This window comes from Numida meleagris, chromosome 4, assembly GCF_002078875.1.
Source record: "Numida meleagris isolate 19003 breed g44 Domestic line chromosome 4, NumMel1.0, whole genome shotgun sequence".
NCBI lineage: Eukaryota > Metazoa > Chordata > Aves > Galliformes > Numididae > Numida > Numida meleagris.
Genome location: NC_034412.1, coordinates 4,467,036 through 4,490,670, shown reverse-complemented (window position 1 = coordinate 4,490,670; position 23,635 = coordinate 4,467,036). Strand labels below are relative to the sequence as shown.

Sequence of the window (23,635 nt, the reverse complement as noted above, 5' to 3'; positions counted from 1 at the left end):
GAAGCTTTCAGACGTCTGTCATGTTGCTTTCACATATTCAGCGTTGAAGAGCTTAAATGCAAGAGGCAGAGTTCTGCTAGCATGGTTTCAAGGTTTCTGATCTCTGCTTTTCAGCATTGAAGTGATTCCTGTTTCTTATTCCCACCCTACTGGAGAGCAACACACCTTTCCAGCCTTCCCACCTTTTATAGTCTCCTTTTTTAACAAAAAAACACGTGGATTAAAAGTTGATAGGTTTGATTGCAGCTGCGCTACTAGTGTCAGGCTCCTGCCCTTGGGCTGTGCAGCCCGGAGGATGCTTTCAGCCTAATTGCAGTAATTGCACTTCTGTTTCATTTGGCAGCTGGTGATGGAGTTCTGCGGCGCGGGCTCCGTCACCGACCTCATCAAGAACACGAAGGGGAACACTTTGAAGGAGGAGTGGATTGCCTACATCTGCAGAGAGATTTTACGGGTATGTGCCCAGAGGGGGCTAAATGCCACGCGTTGGTGGAGTGTGGCACGTGGGCCTTGGGGACACACGAAGCCATTGGCTCTTGAGGCTCTGCTCTATGGGCTAGAGCAGCTTGGGTGCCGGTAGGCATGAATGATTCATGTGCTTGTATGATGCATAATAAATAAGCACTACTTAATGCCCTCTAGCTCTGCTAGTTGCCTGAATGTTAACCCTCTTCTTTCCTTCAGCAGAAATATAATTTCCCTTGATATTAATGAGGCAAAGATTTATTTGCAGTAGGATTATGTTTTCAATTAACAGGAAGGTAAGGACTAATAAAATCTGTGGAGAGAGTCTGCATGATTAAAAAGCATCTTATGCTTTATTAAATCCACATGCCTCTGACTTTAATGAGGATGCTGCAACTTTTATACCCACAAGATAAATGCTTGACTGGAATGTCTTAAAATGGTCCGTGCTGGAGTTTCACATACTGGAGGGTGGCACCTCTAGCAAGGACTTGCTTGTATTTTCTACAAATGAGGTCAGATTATGTGATTGCAATGGTTGCCCTGACATTAAAATCTTAAGAGTTCATGAACTGAAATTTTGTTCGAGAGAAGACAGAAATATCAGCCACGTGAAGAAAACTATACAAGAGCCATTCAAAGAAAACGAGTCGAAATGTCTGCTCCAACAGCTCTCATCAGGCTGTGTCTGATGCTGTTTCTTAGGCTGCCATTGTTGACCAGGGGTGACGCAGCACTTCTCTTGACCCTGCTTGCCACCATCTGTGCCAGCACCGCCAGCCTGATGTGCTGAAGGAGCTGGCGCTGGAGCTGGGGCTGATCAGTTGTTCCTTCAGTGTCAGGAAACCACAGTTGCATGTGGGTTTATTACAGATGCATGAGCTCTGCGAGGCTCCTTCTTAAAATAGTCTCTGTCAGTGAGTCAAAACCTATCTACTGAATCATGTCCCAGGGCCACCGTCAAGTGTCACCGCTCGCATTTGGGCCGTGCAGAGTGCAAGCTCTGCTCTGCTGTGGCCATGCTTCGAGGCAGTTGGTTGGTGACCTGCAGGCTGCAAGGGCTGCTGAGGATTTGGGGTCATAAAACAGTGTTTTGGGGCACAAAAGACTCCCACCTTCATGCTGCAGTATGTGTGGTTCGTTCTTGTTTCAGAAGTCGAGGGCATGTTGTCATTCTGACATGTAAGACTTGATCCTGTCCTGTGGAAGGATTTGTTGAGTTTTAGTGAAATTTTTGCTTTGCCTCCAGTGCACCGAGCCTCTAACTGGGTATAATGTGGCTAAAAATTGAATGCAACAGGGCACCTCTACAGATATAATCTGTTCCACAGTGTTGTCTCAAGGTAACAAGCAAAAAATGACTAATAACTACCAGCAGTGATAGTAGAAATTATTTTCTTCCTTGAATATGAATGTTTAATGTGAAGTGTAAACCTAATGCAGAATTAGTTTTTAAAGTAATCCATTTTTTATTAAGCTGGCAGTATAGGTGGCTGTTACTTTGAAAATGTAATAATAAATGAATGAAATAAAAATGTAGGTTGCAAAACGAAATTAATGAGCTAATAAAAAAGCACAACAGAAAAGCTAGTTTACCTTTAGCCTTTGAGACAGGCTTTTAATTTGAGCTATATCTCTGTTAGGGATATGTGCAAGTTATAATGTTTGTATTTCCATGGTAGCTGTTTTAATACAAGCTTTTCAGTATATTGGAGTCCCATTTATTGAACCAATATAACAAAGAGATTGTTTCTTTTTGGTTTCTCAATGATGGAAGTACAGAGAGGACACACAAGCATTCTATTATTTCTGCAACGCAAGTGAAAAATGGAGGAATTTGGGTTACTCTGAGTTCCTGCAGAAACTGAAGGGCTGGTCTTAATCCCTCTAGAACTGTCAGTAGTGTCACCTGCTACAGAGCACCCACTGCAGCACATGCAGCCAGCCGGTGGGCGTTCTGTTTGCTGGGTACGTCCTCCCAGCATGGAACACAGGACAGTATTTTCAACACATAATAAACAAAAGTGTTCTCAAGTGCTGAACTCCAACTGGGAATCTTTCATTTCTGGACCATAATTGGTTGAGGAGGAATGTCAGAAAATAGCGTGCTTTGAACTCGGATTCCTCTAACCTTTCTCTGAATTCTCTAGGGCTTGAGTCATCTACACCAGCACAAAGTAATTCATCGAGACATCAAGGGACAGAATGTATTGCTGACGGAAAATGCAGAAGTTAAACTAGGTAAGGGTTGGTTAGAGCTCCTGGAAACTGCAAGTAGGCTGCCTGCAGAGAAGAAATAATACTGGTAGAGCCTGTAAATGACTTGTAGAATGGGAATGGATCCTAAAAGCTGCTGTGTGTTTTTTCTCGTGCTAGCCTCAAAAATATGACCTTGGGTGTTGATCAAGTGCCATGCAATAAACTGCCAGTGGTTGATGACCAAGTTCTGTGTACAAAGATCAGTTGACAATGGTGTTTCTGCAGAGAGGTGGTTTAGGTAATTCTGACACCAGATACAGGTTGAGCAATTGTGACCATTTTTCATGCCCTAGATTGAAAATTTGCGTATGTGCATCCCCAGAAATTATCAAAGTATATTTCCCCACAGCTGTACTGGTGTCGTCCAGCACCATAATCCATTCCATTTAGTGTGACATAACCCAGGTTTGCAAGCTAACCTGTAAGACAGAGCTTCAATTGCAAGAAATATTCTGAATTTTGTATGCAGTGTTAGTCATCCTTGAAAAGACCCGTCATCCGCATGGAGATATATGGATAACAGCACAAAGTCTGTGCTGATACCCTCAGTTGTCCAGCACCTATCTATTAAAGCTATCTTTGTGCATTTTTAATTCATGATAGTGATGAAAGATCTCTTACACTTGTAAAGTGAGGTGGAAGCCTTGTTTTACCATGTCTTTGCAATGGAATCAAACCCCATCTTAACAGATGGCACCACCAGCTCGTTTGGCTTTATGCTGGTGAAGATTCCCCTCCAAGGGGAAATTCTCCAGGGCAAATCTCCAGCCATTATGTTGTGCAAAGTGAACTTAGTGGACCATAGAGTATTCTCTCATTGATGTGATTTCATCAGTTTTTGCTTCATTTTGCAGCTCTGTGCTTGACATTTCCCTATGGGCTTTTGTCCTTAGCCTTCGGTTCCTGAAGTCTTTTTCATTTCTGCCATTTCCAGCAAGAGTTTAGGTAGAAAAATGAGGCTTCTACAAACATTTGGCAGGCTTTAATTCAGTGAAAAACCATAGAACAAAGGCTGCTGCTTATTCATGTTTCTAACCCTGCTTCTCATTAGTATGAGGAGCTGTGATTTCTTTTCATTGCCTCCTGGCAAGGAGGGAAAAGCACAGGGTTGCTTATGAAACCTGGAAATCAGATGATCAGATTCATCTTTGGTTTGACGTGTGTTAATCTGTTGACCTCAACAAAGATGAAACAGAAATGTCTCTGGCCATATTTTTCTCTCCTGACTATGCAGTTAGTGCACTTCAGTGTTTTACATTCAGCGGAAGAACGTCGCTCAGGTTTGTGTCTGACACAGTGTGCTGTTGTCTTTCCAATCCACAGTGGATTTTGGTGTCAGTGCTCAGCTGGACAGAACAGTGGGCAGGAGAAATACCTTCATTGGGACGCCTTACTGGATGGCCCCTGAGGTCATTGCTTGTGATGAAAATCCTGACGCCACTTACGACTTTAAGGTACTGTTCTCTTGTGTGTGTCATTATGGATGCAATCCTTGCAAAGTCTAGTGCGTTCACTAATAAGGAATCAATCACTAATCAAGGAATTAAAGCAGCCAGGGGACTTGGAGAAAGAGTTTTCTCCATATGCTGTCTTACTTGTCAGTGCTTAAAATGAGAGTTGTGATCATAAACATCTGAAGGGAGTGCATGGCAGGATCTCAGGTTCTGTGCCCCAGCACCTAAACCTCGAGCAAGCAGGAATTCAGTACATTCTTGCAGCTTTGCAGACTGCATTGACAGGCAGCGTAGTCTCCTCCTGCTTTCTGGCTGTTGAATTTTGAGATGGGAATTCAGGTCCAATGTGAATTTTTGTTGCGCTCTTCACCTGCCAAGGTTTACTGTGAAGAAGTCTTTCCCCATGCTAAGAAAGGTGTCAGACTGAGGCTTCCTACCTTCTCTTCGGTTTTTCAGTGCTGCATGTTTAAATGCTACCATCAAACACGCTGTATGTCCTCAATTTATTCCGCAGAGAAGTCAGGTCAGGTGCAGAAAGGGCAAAATCACATCTTTTGGCCTGCAGGCTGCTCTTCACGGGGAGATCTGAAGGTTGCCACACAAGCAGACATTCGGGGCTCTGACCTACTTTTCACATGTCTGTTGCCTGTTGAAAGTTTATTTTTGGATCGGTGGCAGCACAGCATTGCAACTGAGCTGTAAGATGGAAGAGAGGGGAATGCCACGCAGCAGGTCGGGGGGGGGGGGGGGGGTGTGATTCCCACCTGCCCATTCAAACCACAGTGAAGGCTGATGCTTGAGGCAAGGAAAACTTTCAGTATTTTACCACAGTTCTGCCGTACTGCAAGTTTCTGGACACGTCTGTAGGCAAGTCCCTTGGTTTTTGTGCCTTGTGGGTTTTTTGAAGAAGAACTTGAATTTTTAACTGCAGCCCCCCCTGAGATCCACTGAGCATTTCCAGAGAAAGCCCAAAAACGTGGACTTTTGGAAGAAAAGCAGAGGGATATAAAGCTTGTTCAACCTCTGTGCAAATGCTGAGAGGTCGCTTTGCAGAGTAATGTTTTAAAAAGACTTGCAACCCTTTGGTGTGGGGCTAGGTAGCCGCTTTTTAACAGCAGGACGTTACAATGTAATGTGGCAGCGCAACAGCCCACCAATTTGCAGTGCAATTACCGGCCTCTCTGAGAATTTTTTAAGAAATGAAGGATTTTAAAGTAACAAAAAGATGCTTTGGTGTTGGATAGAATCACAGGCTGGTTTGGGTTGGAAGGGACCTTAAAAGTCCACCCAGCCCCAGCCCCTGCCGTGGGCAGAGACACCCCACCAGCTCAGGCTGCCCAGGGCCCATCCATGGCCTTGGGCACCTCCAGGGATGGGGCACCCACAGCTCTGGGCAGCAGTGCCAGGGCCTCACCACCCTCTGAGTGAAGAATTTTTTCCTAATGTCTAATCTAAGTCTCCACTCTTTTAGTTTAGAGCCATTCCCCCTTGTCCTGTCACTGCGTGCCCTTGCAGAATCGCTTCCCACCTTTCCTGTGACCCCCCCTTAGGCACTGGAAGGCCGCTGTAAGGCCTTCAGTAGACTGAACAGCCCCAACCATCTCAGCAGCTTCTCTTCATAGGAGCATTTCAACCATTTGCATAAATCAGTCAACTTTTGAACTGATGATCTTCCTGAGAGCATCTCTCCAGTGCGAGTTCAGACCCTCAGTTACATAAATTGTTAATGATAAGGACGTGCAGAAATACTCCAGTCTGCAATGATTGAGTTCTCTTTGATAACCAATTACAGCAGGCATTTCCTCAGCTCCACTGATGGCTGTGTGTTGTGGCAGGGCTGAAGCCCCCCCCCGCTGCTCTCGCCCTTCCTCTGCTGCCAGCGTTCTGGCTCTGTGCAATGCTCTAATTAATCACAACGTTGTTTTGTGCCACCCTGTTGGTTGGCTACCATTTCTCCGACACACCGGAGGAGATTGAGTGCTCTGTGATCTGAGCACTGAACTCGCATGTGCAGGGGGGCTGATTTTTTCATGGACAGCTTTTTCCCCTCGCAAATCCCTAAGGTTTGACTCTTTGCAGAAAAAAAAATGGGGCACTTAAAATGCCATTGAGTGATGCACAAGTGCCGGGACCAAAATCCCTCTATTGTCCCCAAGGACCAAACGCTCCTAGTGGGCTGGGCACCTTTGTCTCTGCACTTGGCATTTGACAGTTTTTCCTTGACTGGGTGTATGGAACAGAAGGCTGTTTGCTGCTGACACACTTACTGCAGGGTGTTTGTGGAGCTCACGGTGATGTGGGAGCCACTGGGCATTCATCTGTACCCCAGGTCATGTCCCTGCACCTGATGTTCTTGCTTTGAAGTGGGGAAAAGAATGTAAATGACAAGTATTATTTTTTAAAGGCATGCAAATGAGACGCTCAGGTTTAGCCAACTGGCTTAAAATAGTGAATACAAAAGATGAGACTTAGAGGGTGAAAAAAGGAATCCTCACGGGCTTAATCTGTTGGACAAAAAGCCTCTAATCTCACTTCTTTCTGAGCCAGAAAGAGTTGCTATGTAATCTACGGAAGGATGCAGTAAATACCTCCTCACAAAAATAAACCACTGAAAAAGAACAGATAGAAACTCCACATTGTTGAGGTTATTTGTTGGTTTTTCCCCAGACACTCTTCCTTTTTCCTTCAGATATCTTGTCAATAAGTGTAGAATCAAAAGGGAAAAACCAGCTTGCTTCCCTTCTCAAGTCAAGACAATACAAATATATTAGCACAGCGGCTTTTTGCTGGGCGGACTGAAAAGCTTTTCAGACTCAGGAAGAAACAAAAACCTGAATTTTAGATCAGTATGAAATGCGTGCTTCCCACTGAGTTTTCTGCTTTCTCTCAGAGACTTAGAGAGGTGATAATCCTTCTCTGTGTTGCTCCAGTTTTAAGATCACTTGGCATGTCGCGTATAATACTGGGCACCTCAATATGGAAAGACACACTAGGAATTTGGAAGGAGTTCAGGCAACCAAAAGGAAGGGGTCATGCGTACTGAATCATGTGGAAAGACTGAGACAATTAAGTATGCAGCATAAATCCCAGCTGAGCAGAGACAAAGAATGGATGTGGCCGTCCTGCGAAACTGCTGCAAATGAGATTTGAGGGAGAATTTTTAGGCAGGTACAAAGATGTGTAGCAAGGACTAACGGGACAGCGTTTGTTAAGGGAGAACTTGAGTTAAAAAGAAGGAAAATTGCCTTGAAACTGCAAAATGCAGGTTGTCTTCCCTGGAGGGTGCAGGTGAGAAGGTGCTGCGGTCCCTGGGGATTCCTGCCCTGCAGCTCTTGGTGCTCTGAGCTGGGAAGAACAACCTTTCTTGGATGTACTCATTTGCAGGATTAGAGGCTCGAGGCCGCTCGGGAAGGGCAGCTTTTGAAATGGAGCACAGACTGAAGAGGGACTGCAGGGATATGACAGAAAGCGGGGCAAAAGGAGAGCAGCATATGGGAACTGGAGGGAGAATGGAAGGCAGAGTCCATCCCCTCTGCTCTGAGATATACCTGTGAGCAGCGTGTACTCATTTTTCAGTGTCACTGGAGCTTAGCCAGTCTCCTGGCTGCTGCCATGTCCCGTCTCAGCAGGTCTTGTTCTGGAGTTGCCAAGTCCTCGTCCTGCCCATCAGCATGGGCCAGACCACGACTTCAGCCTCACAGCTCCTGCACTGAGCTCCCAGAGAAGCCTGGAGTGGTGGCTCCTTGCAGGGAGCTGGGAAGCCCTGGTTGGTGAGATGATGAGTAGGGACAAAGCCTTCTCCACCAGACCTGCTGGAAGAGCAGCATCGTCCCTGAGGTCCATGGCAGAGTGGGGAGAGAGAAAGGAGCGAGCTCCTTGGCTTTGCTTTAGCGGTGTGCCTGTGCCAGCTGGCACCTTCCCCTCTGCCAGGCCTGGAGATGCATCGGGGACTGTGCTTCAAATGAAGGCACCAAAATTAGTCTGAGTTCTGTTCCCGATGCATCGGGTGCAAAGTTATGAATCATTAGGCAGTCCTATACATGATGTCCAAGTCATGAATTAGGCACCTTCTGCCAAAAGAAAGCCAACACAAGTTGCATCAGTGCCGCTAAGGAAAGTTCTCGTTTTCTCCTGCCTGAGCACACGGTGTCTCTTCCTCCTGTCTGTGAGAGCTGAGCCATCCTCTGGGGCTCATTACCGGATTGAGAGGTGTAGCTGGGGCTCACGTGGGATTTCTTCTGATGTGGCTTGGTGAGGAGTGGAGCTCACGGGCAGGGAGCTGGGGCTATAAATATCCCTCTTTGCAAGTGAGAAAACTGAAGGAAAAGTGATACAAGCGTGAAATCAAGGGAGCTTTCTGAATAGGTGCACTTTCTGTGCACTAATCATTCAGGAGACTGAAACAACCATGTGGGCTGAGGAAGGCTTGGGAACAGAGTAAATGAGGGTGCCCGTTTCTCCTCCCACTGGTGAAACGCTGCTTTTCATGCTTCTAGCTAATGAGCAGTGCATGATTCAAAAGAGTCCTGAGGTATCTCGAGATACTTCATGTTTCTAATCTATCCCAGACAGCCTGTGTTCTCAGGAGCCATAACAAATCCATTTGTGTATCATCCAACTTGAAGCAGCTACCTACAGCCCCAGGGTTGGCACATGGCTGCTGGCATCCCGTGATGAGGAATCAAAGCTGCACTGCCGTGCTGTGTCCTTGGAGCTGGATAGTCAGGTCACAGGGCATGAAATTTCAGCTCTGCCAAAGGCTCGGGAAAACACCTGGAGTTTGTGTAGGAGATGTTGCCTCCCTCCTGCCCCTTGCTGCTTTCCTCTTCCGTGGAGCAGGGAGGTGGCATGTTGCTGGATCACTGGGGATTTAGGGGATTTGTTCATTGAGGTGCCAGAGCCACAGCAGTGTACTGGGACCTTTGGGATGCCAACATCTCCCCACCATGGCTGCTGGGAGCAGTGCCCAGTGAGATGGCTGCAAGCCGTGTCCCACACCTGCACTAGTGCGACAACCACCAAAAGCTCTGCAATAAAGCTTGGGATTACAGCGGGGCTGGGAGCTTACTATCAAGCCTTAGTATATGGAAGAGCATGAAAGATGATCTCCTGTGCTGCAGGTCTAGGGACTGGCAGAGAAAGCTCATGGGGCTGAGCCCTGGGGTTCGCTTTGTGCCCACTGTTGTGACAGTGCTCCACTGCATCACTCATTTCCATCTGCTTTGTTTTACAGAGTGACTTGTGGTCTTTGGGGATAACAGCCATCGAGATGGCAGAAGGCGCTCCCCGTAAGTAGACGCATGGCTTTGCTTTGTTTAACACTGGTGGTGACTTGCTAGGATTTGCTGAGTATCAGCAGGTACTGGGATCTGTGCAGGAAACCCCAGGCAAAGGTCTCACTGAGCAACCTGGGCTGGGTTCAGTGCAGTTTGCAGGGTCCAAGACATGGTGGGAAAAGGCTGCTGGATCAACGTGGCCCAGGGAATAGGAGCTGCAAGCAAAGGCACACAAATCCCTGTGTGATTCCTGGTGCTGCACCTGCTGCGCATGTCCCGCAGGTCTGGTGGCATCAGAGGGAGCTTGGGTGTGTGTGTAGGCTCTCCATGAGACATCGTGCTGTGCTTAATGCCTCTTCTTGCACTTCGCAGCTCTCTGTGACATGCACCCCATGAGAGCCCTCTTCCTCATCCCCCGCAACCCAGCCCCGAGGTTGAAATCCAAGAAGTGGTGAGTCTTTCCATCTTCCGTGGTTGTAAAAGAGGTGCACATTTGGTCCTGGGTCTCCTGTGGAGAGGCATTTTGATCTGCAGAGAGCACATCCTTGGGATGAGGAGGGAGGTAGGGGAGAGGCAGGGAGGGAAATGCCTCTCACGTTGCCCTTTCCCAGCATTGAGTCGGCTTTTCCAAGGTGCTTTGTGCAGCTGAAAGCAGCTGACACTTCACTTGGCTCCCCTTTCTTTCCAGTAAGGTTCCATGTTCAAACGGAAACATGTACCCAGGCCAAAAGCAAGGGTAGTTTATCTTGAAGGCCCAGGAATGCAGAGATTTGTACTTAGTTTGGGCTTTATTTTAAAATTTTTGGGTAAAAAGTACATCACAGTTTTGGAATAAAAAAAAAAAAAAAGGGAAAAAAAAAAAAGCAGGATATGCCAATGAAAACCCATAGGAAAAATACTTCTGAAGCCCAGCAGATGTTGTTTTGTTACTGTATGTTCTGTACCGATGGAGGTGGAGTCCTTAAAAACACTCATCTCTGGTTCGCACGGTTTGCCTGCCTCAGGTTCAGCCCTGGTTTTGTCCAGAGAGATCTGCCAGGCATTAGAGAAACAGCATGGCCTCAGATAAGCTGAGCTCATGGAGGAAATTGTGTTTCATTCCTTGAAATGATGCATATTATCTTTCTGAAAACACACACGAAAAAAGGGAGCAAAGTAATTGGTAGGAACTGAAAACACTTGGTGCCAAAGCAGCAGGAATGCTACTGGGAGGGGAGAGGAATGAGGGATTTGGAGTCCCAGGCTTTAGCAAAAGGTGTCTTCGTTTTGTCAGCTCAGTCCTCAGATGTTCCAGTACAAAACCAGGACAAGAAGGGCCTTTCCCTGCCAGCTCTGCCAGAGGGTATCGAAGGTGCTCACTCTCCTTGCACAGTTCTTTTAGGATGCCATTTGTCAGAGAGCTGAGAAAACAGTTTAGACACTTGTTTTCTGCCAGATCACCAGTCTTCTACTTCATTATCCTCACTGCTACAGCACAGAATGGATTGTAAGACTTCAGAGGGTTTTTTTTCAGACAAATACGCTGTTTATTCAGCAAAGTTTCTCAGCCTCCAGGCAGAGGGGAATGCAGTTCACAAAAGCAGGCTTTGAGCAGAGTACTTTCCCCATCTCTTTAAGGTAAAAACTGCTCTGGAGTGGAGTTTATATTTTACTCCTTGCTCAGATAAGGACCTGACATACTTAGATGTGTTTTGCAGCAGCCAGGGTATTGCTTGACACCATCTTCCCCAGGTATGGCAGGCGATCTACACGTCCTAAGCTTTGCTCCTCTCCTTGGTTGCACAGCTCCGCCCTGTGCAGCCTGAGTGCTTGGCTGTATCTACAGCAGCACGTGCTCCAAACCACCCTATAGCCAGATGGGTTCAGTCAGGGCCCATTGCCATCAAAATCCCTTTGGTTTTAAACACTGGTGATGGTATCTGCCCAGGCTCATCCAGGAAGCGCTGTGCTGAGGCTGTGCCCTGCATAGTCTTCCATTGCAATGAGAAGCTCCAAAGGACCCAGACAAAGCTCCAAGCCAGTAAGACTCCACCAATTCCTTAAGAACAATTTTTTTTTGAGTGTTTCCAGTGGGACTTCAGGCAGATCTGCTGTCTCTGACTCGTTTCTCAGCCAAAAGTGTTAGACCTGGAGCTCTGCAAGACCCAGGAGAAGCTGAGATGTTTGACCAGGCTCTCACAGTGGCTCTGTTGTTTCTTTTATTGCTTGCTAGATCTTTTTTGCTTGCTAGATCATTGAACTCACTTTAGAAACGATGCCACGGTCCTGTGAAGTTACAGATTCTTTGCTGTCCTTCTCTCTTCCAGTTAAATCCAGCTAGCAGCGGTGCTTTGTTTTCTTCCTACATTTCACAGGTGAAATCCACTGGAACTTTAGTGGTGTCATTATCATAAACACTTCCTAACCCTGCCTTATAAAAAATGACAAAATCTCTTTGTTAATGAAGTGGTATTTGCACTCCGATAGCACTTCTCATCTAAGCAGCTGAAAAGCCTTTGCAAACATTTATTTAAGCTTTGCAAAGCCCAGGAGCTGGGGGAGCAGCAGTGCCTGTGGCTATGGAGATGGGCTGACCTGCACCAGAGTGGTGGTGAGACTTGGTGAAGGTGTCACTCAGAATCAGAGCTTGGGAGAATCCTGCTGTCTGCTGCCTTTTTGGAAAAGAGAGCAAAACGCCTGCAGGCTCCTGGGGCATTTAAAGCAATGCTGAGTGGCATCTGCCTGGTGCTGCAAGTGCTTTATCTGCTGGGCTGGGAAAGGACACATCTCTGCATCTGTCTTTGCAACTTGAAGATGTGCAGGGCGAGCCTGTTTGCAGCAGCTCTGGTTTTGGTACATGCAGTTTACAATTCGTGCTGCGATTGGAAGTTTCTTACAGCAGCTTGGTGAGGTACATGGCTGTGTCTTGGCTTAGCCCACGCAGACCCATGTCCTGCATCCCTCTGCAAATAATGCACTGGAGCCCCAGGAGATGGACAAACCCATCATGTGCTGAAGGAAAATTCCTAACCTACTTCAACTCAACCCTGTTTGTGGGTTGACTGTGCACCCGGACGCGAACTGTCTCCAGGTTCAGACCCACAGAGGAGAACGATGCTTTAGAGGTGCAGTTTTTAGAGCATCACGTGGTCTGACCCTTCTGGAATACACAGAGATGCAGGGTTCCTTGAGGCAAGGTGGAGGATGAAGATTTGCTCATTAATAAAGCTAGAGGGAGGATTTAATTGGATCCAGCAGTGTATTTTATTTTTGCATCTCAATTTGTATGGATTAGCACTTAAAAGATAAATCACTTCTAGTCTGACAGCTTAAAAGTAAAATCCCCCAAAGCTTATTGTTTTACTTCTCGATACAATTCTGTAGTATCTGTTGGCTTCTGTCATTAATTTACACTCATTTTCCTATTTGCTAAAGCAACATACAGCATAGTGGCCTGTCAACATCTTTCTTCCTTGTAAATCTCTGTTCTCTTGGGTTTATAATGTGGCGAAATTAATTCCGGCAAAACTTGCGATACGCAAAACTTGAGACTAAGAGGGGTTTGTTTATTGGAGATTTGGCTGGCGTCGTTTCAGCTGAGATTGAATTTAACTGTTTGCTGGTGAGGAGAGGTTGGGCTCTGCCACCCACAGCCATGGTCCTGCCTCTGCCCAAGCATGCAGAGTGGCCTGGGTCTGAGCAGGGATGTGGGTTCCAATGAGGAACAATTCATTAAGGAATTGCATTTATGTCTGTAGGTGCGGTCTCATTCTTACCTGCAAAGTCAAAGGGAAGGGAAGAGGAATATTTCCTTGCATTTTGTTGGTTGCCGTTGGTTCCATTTGGCTTTAGTGATGCTCCATTACCCTGATGGTTCCCACCTTTCTCCAGACTCCATGGAACGGGGTTTTCCCCTGATAGCAGCTGGAAAAACATAGATTGGAGCATGCATGGGAAAACTAAGAGAAGACAGAGTGGCAGAGGTCGCATCTGATGGTGCTGCTGTGAGCCCATGATAAGTGTCAACAGGGAAGTTGCATGAATCGTCCCAGCAGGTTGCATCTGAGCGAGAACTGGGTAGCATCCGAGCAACATTCTCAAATACCCTCAAGTTTCTCACTTCCTCATAGAAGAATCAATGTGGTTAACTGCTTGCTTTTGTTTGTTCTGTGCCTTCCAGGTCTAAAAAGTTTCAGTCTTTCATTGAGAGCTGCCTGGTGAAGAACCACAGCCAGAGACCAACGACGGAGCAGCTGATGAAGCACCCCTTCATCAGAGACCAGCCCAACGAGCGGCAGGTCCGCATCCAGCTCAAGGACCACATTGACAGGACGAAGAAGAAGCGAGGAGAGAAAGGTTAGTAGTGGAACACTGTGCTCTGGGCTCTCCCTGAGCTTTGCCATGAGCTTGGAGATCCCTCAGGTAGACTGAAGTGTATCTGTGTGGGAGAAGGGAACAGGTGGAAGGGCATAAAGGACCGGGTTGCTTGCAGTCTCAGTCTCAAGTTTCCCTCACTCAGAGGGCAAGCAGGTTGAGTTAAGTAGGTGTGCTCCTTCTTTGTACACTCTTGCTATGGTTTTAGAATACTTGGTTTGATTCGATTCCTCTCGGTCATCACCAAAGTTGAAATGAGAATAAATGCCCATAACAAAACAACTGGTGTTCATACAAAGGCTGCAGCTGATTGTCATTAGAGCTAATCAATGTTTTTAAGTCCTTTTTTTTTTCTGTTGAAAAATAGTGTCTTTTTTATCCAGGTGGTAATTTCCACATATAACGTTTAAGCTTTGATTCATTAAAATGTGTGTATAAATGCACGTGTGCACGTATAAGTGCAAGCACGCGAGAGGGAGAAGCTGCTAAGCTGCATTTTTTCCCAGCTCACGTATTGTAAGTCTGTTGGTCTCCATGACATTTCTGCAGTGCCAGTGATGAGCAGAGCTGTGCAAACGAGCATCCAGATAAGACCCTTGCCCAAAGCAATTCTGCTGACTAGGAATAACCTATTAAACTGGATGTTTTCAGTGAACTCTCTGGGCCCTATCAGAGTGCTCTGTAAGGAGGAGCAGATAGCTGAAGAAACTTCTTAAAGCACTCCACTGCTTGTGAGCTGAATTTGAATTTGAAAGCTTGTTTGTAGAATTCAGCAAATTAATATATATCTCTTTCTTTTCTTACTGGTAGCGGTATTCATTTTTCATGTGTACCTTCCAGCCCCTTGTAATAGTTTTCACTGTAATCAAAACAATAAAGCTGGATCCTAGTGAAGTATTAAATGTGCTTAGTCTGGCAAATGAAGGTTGTACCCTAGAGATGGAGAGTAATTGGATGAACGCAAGCCCTTCTTTCTACTGTCATTCCCTTCATCTGATAAAGCCAATATACCAATAGAAATCACAGTATGTAGCACAACTTTGCAATTGGGCTGTTATGTAGATATCCTTATTGCCTGGAAAACATATGGATTTGCATAGGAAGAGCATATGTTTAGGAAGAAAGTCGTTGCCTTCAGAGCACTGGTTAAATCCCACCTTCCAGTGCCTGTGGCTTCAAAAGCTTCCAGTGTGTCTCACTTGCAAGAGCTCTTCTGAAGAGAGGTTTTGCTGTATCGTGGTAAATCTTTATTTTATGGTTACTCTTCATCCTTACATGGAGTATCTTTGGTTGCTGGAGGTTTTCACCTGCAGCTGGGACTGCAGCTCTCTCCCCAGCGTGCCGTGTGCACCACAACCAGCGGCCAGGGACACAGCGCTGATTTTCTAGCCTTGCAGCCCCCCCCATAACATCAGAAAATGGACAGAAACAAGGTTGGGTGTTCTTTTTCATGCCAGACAAAAGGGAGTTTTCTGTTCTTCCCTCGGGGCTCTGGGGTTTTTAACCATCAGAGAAACAAATGAGTCCAGTAAAGGGCACTGATAAGCAATTCTGTTTCTAGATGAGACAGAGTATGAGTACAGTGGAAGTGAGGAGGAGGAGGAGGAGAATGACTCTGGAGAGCCCAGGTAAAAATCAACCTTTCGTTTCTATCCCTTGTGTCTCTTGAACTCTGTATGAAATTGACTTGGATTATAGATTATTATTTATAATAAACTAGGAGAAGGACAGTTTGATCACTGAGTCCTGTTCCCTGGTAGAATGAAGTGTATTCCCCGCTAGATGGTGAGTGAGCATTAAACTGATGCTAGAGATCCCCTTAGCTGAAAGGCTGGGAAGACCCAGCTGTCTCATTTTCTGTGAGATTGGCACTGCAGCCTGGTACAGGAGCATGGCAGGACCCTGGTTGACAGCCCTGCTCAGTGCAATTGGTGCAAAACCCGTTGTGCACACACAAGTGCTGTGCTCACGTGAACTGTGCTGTGAGGAACTGCCCTTATGGGTATTTAGAGGTGGAAGAATGGGAGCTGTTCTTAAAAAAGATTCTTGCAAATGTGGTTCCTTGTATCCAAGCTCCTTATTTCCGTGTAACTTTTCACCATGAAACTTTCCAGTGTTGCTTCAAGCACAATAGGGCTGGAACTTTCTTTGATGACATTTTTCAGTCTCATTGTAATTAGTATCAGATTATTCCATTATTTCCCCGAGATAATGTAGTATTTTAATAGCTGGCAGTGATTCATGCTAACTGTGCTTTGTGAACAGCTAAATATAGTGCGTGCCACTGCAGCACAAGGGACTTTTGTTAGAAACTTTACTGTAAAGGAATCCTTTAGCAAATAAATTGTTGGTGAGCTGTGGTCTGGGCCAAGGCATATGATCAAGCAATGTCTTGTGCTTCAGGGTTTCTATTTAAGAAGAAAATAAATAATTTTAATAAAGGGATGGTGGGGGAGGAAATGATGTGAAACTCACGTTCCACTCGGCACTGCCCTGCCCCTTCTCTCCATCCCTGCTATCCAAGCATGGCTGGGTGCTCAGGTGCTGTGGGGTGCACGGCCGTGGGACAAGAGGCTTAGGGATGTGCGTGGGACCTTCTGTGGTGCTTTTCTCCTGTGCAGCTCCATCCTGAACCTGCCCGGCGAGTCCACGCTGCGTCGGGATTTCCTGCGGCTGCAGCTGGCCAACAAGGAGCGCTCGGAGGCCCTGCGCCGGCAGCAGCTGGAGCAGCAGCAGCGGGAGAACGAGGAGCACAAGCGGCAGCTGCTGGCCGAGCGGCAGAAGCGGATCGAGGAGCAGAAGGAGCAGAGACGAAGGCTGGAGGAGGTAACTGGCTGGAGCAGAGCTGGACTGAGGCTCTGTGGTTTGGGGAGCTGAGCGGCAGAGTGTCTGCTAACAGGTCCCGCTCTCTGCGTGTTCCATGATCGTGTGCTGACCTCTCTAGCTGGTAAACTCAGGCATTTTGTTATGCTGAACAAAGCCCGTGTTCATGCTCACATTGCCAACCTACGGGTGCTCTCCCCTCCATAACTAAGTGTTGCCAGCCCTTGTGGAGGTAATAGAGCTTGTTCATTGTAAATAAACCCCTTCGATACCAAACTAAAAGGGTCCCTGGAACTGCTGAGCACAGCTAGTCCTGAACTGGTGTGACAGCTGTTTTCAGTCCAGGTGGTCAAAACTCCTGTCAGGCCAGATGACTGTCACGTTCATTGTCCTTATTTGCTGCTGTGGAATATGATGCTTGTGAAGAAGCTAAAAAACTCCATTTGCCCTTTCCCCAGATGCACGCACCACTTATGTCCCATTTAATCTCTTATTTCAGCGTCGGTCCTTTCAGCCCTGCCAATTACAATTTCTCCTATGGGGGAGGAGCAGATGCCTGCCTGACTTGTGCAGCAATCCATATGTGCCCCGAAGCATAAGATTTCATTACCCTTGTCTTAACGTACCAGCTACAAATAGGATCGGTCATGAAATTATCCACCCCATTTAAAATCTAGCTGCAGCGTTTGACTGGGTGGCTGCGGTGTCAGTGAGTGGCACCCGACTCTGCAAGGAAGTGCTTGCTTTGGCGTTAGCTCACAGTTCCTGACTGAAGAAGTTCACGAAAGAATAAGGGGATTTCCTCTGCTTCTGATGTGGTTTTGCACATAGAAACCCACTGACTCGCTCTGAGCTCATCCCAAGCATCTGATTGAAGGGTTTGTGCGTTGAGGGTAATTAAGTTGGCTTTATGAAGAGGTCACCGATAGGTCTGAAAAACGTCTCGCAGTAACCGGGCTATCAGAGCACCCACGCCCTTAATTTGACTGAGCCACAGCATCTTTTATGTTTAACTTGAGCCTCCCTTGGCCGGGTTGAGTGGGATGAGTGGTGCCCCAGGTCAGGAGCTTAGCTGCGGAAGAATTCCATCAGCTGGTTGTGCACCGTGTCTGTTGAGGTGGTCCTGATGGTTCCTTTCAGGGCAAAAACCAGCAATGGCTAAGCACAGGCTGAGCTTTTTTCTGCCTGGTAAATGTGTAAGTCTGTCGTGTTGTCAGCATGAGAGGACCTTGGAGAGAGGACAAGGTTTGCGCATGCACACACACCCTGAAATCCCCTGCACCAGTACATGCTTATTTAGGGACTATCATAGGGGAATCATGGCTCTGCCATTGTCAGAACGTGCTTGCTGCAAGCAGTACAGAAGTGGAACAATACCAGGATAAAAGCAGACAGCAGATTAGCTGAAATCCTGTAATGAATACAATACTTGCCGCTGTATTAATATGTTCTCTGCACATAGAAGAAAATTGTTCTCTCTCTTTGCCTGTGCTCCTCAGGCAGGTTTTGATGGAGGGCTAATCCCCTCACTAAGCTGGCAGCTCAGCCCTGGGCTGCTGAGGCACAGCTCTGCCCAGCTCTGCCCTTACCCCCATGTCATTAAAAGCTAATGCCACCATGGCTAGTATTTAAAATCAATGCCTCTGTTTCCAGTGATTGGAACAGCCCCCCTGGGCTCTTCACCCATTACCTCCTTCCCAGCTGCCTTACAGTGTTCAGATCTAAATTGAAAGGCAGATGCCTGCTGGAGCAAAGCAGGCCACGAGAGAAAAGGCGTTTTTGTGCTCCTGCTGTGTCAGAGAACTGGGAAGGACAGTGATAACTGAAAGGTGTCCTTTGCCCAGCACAGAGCCACTGCAGGATCAGCCCCATGGGCTCTGTTGGGATTAAGACAGAGCAGCTGTGTGCTGGCAAATGCCATGTCCCCTCTGCCCTGTGGCACTCATGTCCTGGGAGCTGACCATGCTTCATGCCATGCATTGGGGTTTCAGATACCCCTACGTTACCTGCTTTCCCCAGGAAACCCCTCTGAGTTGTACTGGCACCTGTGGCTGCCCACTTGCTTTGTGTGGTTGTGTGTATCTGCCATGGGTTGCTGCAGGCAGAGGCAGAGATTAGCACACAGAGAGTTTCATTGCTCCTGCCCCTAATTCTAGCGCAGACAGTGATGGATGCAGTTTGGTCTTTATGTTCTCCCCAGATATTTTGGGGTGGCATGTGCCTGATGGCCACACAGAGGCCTGCAGACAGCGGCTGTCACTGCTGTGCTGAGCTCAATATTGAGGTCAGTGCCCGAGGCACCCTGTGCTCCATCCCCCTGCTGCAGTTCTGCTCCAGAGAGCAGCCCTGCTCCGTGTCAGACCCATCACAGCAGCACCCAAATGCTTCAGCAGCAGCCAGGCCGTTTCCTTTTGGCCTTTCAGATCCTTCTGACACTAACATTGCAACGGCTCCAGTTGTTGACTCTTCACTCTGGATTTATTCTGCCTAATGGGACCAGGATTTCTTCTGTTCTGCTTCATGGGACCCGTGCTGAGGCTTATCTTTGTTGGATTCTGAGGTGTGGAGTTGCAGCTTTGTTTACCCTCATGCAGGAAGTTTGTTATCATCCTGCACTTCCCATTTGTGCAGAATGAGCCTTGCTGCCCTGCGTTTACCATCCAAACTCCTGCTGAGCTAGAGGAAAACACATCTCATGGTCAGGAGCATTAAGTACTGCACAGCACATATCCATGCAGGCCCCTTGGCAGCAGTGAGCAGCTGTAGTCGGGAAGGATTTTATATAACCTCATTTTTGTCATGTTGCACATTTTATTTTTTTCTTGATGGGCAGAAAACAAAAGGTCGGATCTTTACAGGGAACGCACGAGGCACGTCTAAGCACCTTGCTGTTTACACGGGAGATTTCAGTCACTGCGGTTACGGGGCTGGATGTTCAGTGAATAAAAACTTGCTGCAGCTCTGTTAGATGTGAACCAGCTGAGGACTGTCTACTGGAAGTTCTTCCAAAGCAATGCAGCAGATTTCCTGCAATTAACTGTAGGTAAACTTAGGCTAGCTAGAATTGTAGTTACTTTCTTGTGCATGTGCAGGTGTCATATAGCTTATAGGAGCATTTTCATTAGGACTGTTTCTTTGTAGTGATCCTGGCAGCAGCCAGCATTTGCAAGGAAATCTGCAGTAGGAGATCGCAGCTCCTATAATAGTAATGCACTAAAGCTCCTGTAATACAATTATGCACTAAACCTTACATCTCTTCAGTTTTGCTTTGTTTATAAAGCCTGCAGAACTCGTTGTGTCTGAAGCAAGACCCTCTTCCTGCATGGAATCTCAGTCATGTTCCTCCATGGTGATCCCAAATAAAGCCTGCAGTGGTTCAGAGCATTGGCACGTCCCCGTTTGCTGTGGTAGGAAGTTCTGACCCTGTTTTTCTACTGGTGGGAAACACCTCTCCATGCTCCAGTGCTCGGTGTGTCAGGAACGATGATGTTCCAGGCATAGTCACTGTTTCCCTGGTGGCTTGGATAAATGAGCCTGTCACAACAACACAACCACCTCGAGTATTTGTTTTCATTTGTTACTTGGAATTCCCATTCCGCTTCTTTGCTGCCTCATGCTCAGGTTTGGGAGCAGCTGCTGAGGTTTTCGAGAGCTGCGTTTGCATGTGTTAGTGCCTCTCAGAGCCCTCATGCATCTTGGGGAGGCTCTAACCCTGAGCAGCTCTCCCACTGCTCCTGGTCCTAAATGCATCTTGTACAGCACAGAGGGCTTGCTCCTTTGAAGTCTTTGTTTCATGCCCAACCTCCAAGGGCCTTCCCACTGGAGGCTTTGCCTTCGTGTGTCTTTCCTCATCAATATTTAAAACCCGTCCTTTCCAGTGCAGCACAAGTAAGATCCCATTCTGGCTTACAAACAGCTACATAAATCTTTACCTGCAGAGTTATATAAACACAGTCCTAATTAATTGGGGCTCTTGCCTTGCATGAATAATAAATCTGGATAGTGTAAATACACGCAGGAGTTGCAGGCTTGGAGAAGTGTGGGAAGTGTGCACTTAGGGTGGGAGGGAGAGGTCAGAAAACAGCGAGAAAAGGAGGCAAATAAAGAGAGCTCTTTGAATCCTTCATTTCAGTTTTGAGCTGCCTCTTGCAGATTTCAATTCCTATTTAAACAGGATCCCCTATCATCCTTGTGCTGGTGGGCACAGGAGCAGTCGGGGAGGGCACTGGCATGATCCAGGGGTGGAAGAGAGGTGCATTGCTGGGGGTTCACTCACCCCTCCATAGGGCCAGGTCCCTCCCAGTTGTTTGCCAACTGCAGAAGCAGGGCCCTAAGAGCACAAGGAGTCTGTGCTGCTGCATCTCTGCAGGGACAGCATTGAGCAGGATGTTGTTTGTAGGCAGCCATGACGAATGCTTTGGTTTTAACATGACCTGACCAAAGGGGTGTAGAAGCAGGGAGAAGTACAGATGAGCTGTGTACCCCTGGCCTTGGTAAACTTGTTTATTTCATCCTTGCAGCCTGAAGACCCAAGGTGCAGAAGGGCATAGAGGTCTCTTAACTATCTCAAGGAGCAGCTGACCCAGCTCCAAAAGAAAGCTGCACCTGAGGGGCTCAATTCCCAGCTCCTGGGTTTTGCAAGGCTTTGAGGTGTGGAGAAGGCTGGTGGTTAGGTGTGTGCCTTTGTGGAGAGGCCTGAAATGGACCTGTCTCCCCGGGCGTTGGGGGTGTGCATTTGGCTGGAAGGGTGGCAGTGTGCAGCTCCCTCCTGGGAACAGCATTTTCTGTTCTCCCTTGGAGGGATTTGGTTTTGTGTGCCTGCTGGATGGGAAATAAAGACCAACCCGGTGATTTTTATCTGAGAAATAGCTGTGGCATTCAGTCCCCTGCCTCCTGCCAGCCAAGCCCAGCCTACACAACCATTATGTGTTTTATTCAACAGTATGCTATTTGAACAAAAAAAAAAAAAAACAACCAACACATTAAAATGCCCTCTCTCCCCCAAACCAAACCAGCGTGGTACACACCACGGCTGGGAGCTGAGGTTAGCATGTGTTCAACCCGCGCTCCTCAGGGCTGTCTGAGTGCATGGGAGCAGCGACCTCCCCAGCTCTCATCCGAGGAGGTCAGGCAGGAGCTGGCGAAGCTGGGAAATCCCGTGTGTCACTGCTGGTGCATCTCGTTCCGAGTATAGAGCTGAAAGAATAAAAACAGACATATGTTAGCGCTGCGCTCAACGAGGACACGCGTACGCGCGGAGTAACACATGCATCCCGTGGGTAGTGTGACAGCGTGCGTGGCGTGGGACACGCCGGAGTCTGGAGCTGGCAGGTTATTTCAGGTTGAGCGCAGTTTTCTTTCCCTGAGGCGAGTTAAACAGCGCTGATGAGGACGGCCATGGGTGGCACTAAGGCTGGGTTGCAGCTCTAATGTGGAGCTGGAGGCCATCGTCAGAGCTCTGTGCGGGATCCCTGTGGATGTCACCAGTGGATGGAGAGGTGTAACGCTGGCTCTTTTGTGTTTTATAGTGTGGGTGTATTTTTGTTGTATCTGTCTGTAGATCTCTATATATCTATGGAGATATGTATCTAGACAGATCTGTAGATAGATGTCTGTATATCCGTAGGTAACAGATACCAAATCCATGTATGTATGCAGTGCAGGCTTACTGCTCATCAGCAATTTAAAGTATATGCATTTTCACCTCCAGAGAGCTCAGCCAGCTCCTTGGGCAGAGCCTCTGTAGCCAGCTGCCTGTTCTAGGCTCCGTGTGATGTAGCTATCGTGCAGCATTTAAATCGCTCCACTACCTTCCTCGGCATTGCAGTCTGCCAACACGCAGTGGCAAGAATGTCTGGGTAGAAGAAAAATAGTGAAAGGGAGAAACAGGGCCCTGTCCGTGCTTCAGTGGCTTGCCTCCCCAGGAGTGCTGCATGCGTGTCACTGCACCCAGAGGAGGAGCTGCGCCGGCCGCAGTGCCTGGCAGCTGCTGGTTGCATTTGAGTGCCCTCTGCCGATGAGCTGGCTGCGGCAGTGCGGAGCTGCCTGCTGCCCTGCTGCCTTGGTGGCTGGAGCGTGCCTGTGGCTCCCAAACCCCAGGGCAGAGCAGTTCGGGTGTCCCCAAGCTCCATCCTTGGAGGGATGCCTTGCAGGGGAGAAAAATCAAGAGTCACACTCCTGGTACCTCCGAAATAAGGAGAAGTCCATCTTCCTCATGCAGCTCGCGTCAGAAGCGTGGGTCACTCTGGAGCAGGCAGTAGGATGTCATCATGCTAAGATGCCTCACGTTGCTGTTGGCTAAGATATGACAGAGCCAAACAAGAGGGAACATGGGCCAGGGGGTGGGCAGGGGCAAGGTAAGCCCCCGTGCCACTTGTTTTGTGATTGCAAATGGTTCAGCCTGTTGCTAGCTGATTATTTTCAGTATGGGCACGTGATGAGCATGTGTTCCCTGCCCTTGCGAGCAGCATTGTGGCCGGGCTGGAGCAGCACATCCTTACGGAGCTGTGTTGATTGCAGGGGAAGAGGCTGTAAATGTGTGAGCCCTTGTCATAAAAAGCAGTTTGTTCTTCAGCAGCTTGGTCAAGAGCCTTATTTTCCTTAGCAGATAACATGACCTGCAGATAAGAATCAAGAAAAGGGAAAAAACCCTTGGATTTTGGATCTCTGTGTGCTAGGTTTTGGTCTCCGCAAGCGCAAGGGAAACGTGTTCCCTTCTCGGCATCCCCCCAAACCTCAGCAGTGGTTTTGTGGGGCTGCGAGATGAGGGGACGCCCTTGCTGGCAGCTGACCCGTGCCCCTTGCCCCTGCAGCAGCAGCGGCGGGAGAAGGAGCTGCGCAAGCAGCAGGAACGGGAGCAGCGGCGGCACTACGAGGAGCAGATGCGGCGGGAGGAGGAGCGGCGGCGCGCCGAGCACGAGCAGGTAACCTGGGCCTTCGCCCTCAGCGCGTGCCTCTAATGAGATAAAAGGCCCATCTTCTCATCAGCACTCCTCTTTCTTCCCC

General features: G+C 47.8%; 1 protein-coding gene across 4 annotated transcripts in view; it reads left to right on the top strand.

Annotated features, from left to right (window-relative positions):
- TNIK (TRAF2 and NCK interacting kinase) overlaps positions 1 to 23,635 on the top strand; it is a 137,857-nt gene that overhangs the window by 77,971 nt on the left and 36,251 nt on the right. For all 4 annotated transcript variants that reach the window (XM_021393643.1, XM_021393641.1, XM_021393644.1 and 1 more), the window contains 9 exons: positions 344 to 454; positions 2,616 to 2,706; positions 4,048 to 4,178; positions 9,412 to 9,466; positions 9,827 to 9,905; positions 13,614 to 13,789; positions 15,369 to 15,435; positions 16,429 to 16,633; positions 23,443 to 23,553. In XM_021393643.1, the coding sequence (XP_021249318.1) occupies positions 344 to 454; positions 2,616 to 2,706; positions 4,048 to 4,178; positions 9,412 to 9,466; positions 9,827 to 9,905; positions 13,614 to 13,789; positions 15,369 to 15,435; positions 16,429 to 16,633; positions 23,443 to 23,553 (1,026 nt within the window). The remainder of the gene's footprint in view (positions 1 to 343; positions 455 to 2,615; positions 2,707 to 4,047; positions 4,179 to 9,411; positions 9,467 to 9,826; positions 9,906 to 13,613; positions 13,790 to 15,368; positions 15,436 to 16,428; positions 16,634 to 23,442; positions 23,554 to 23,635) is intronic.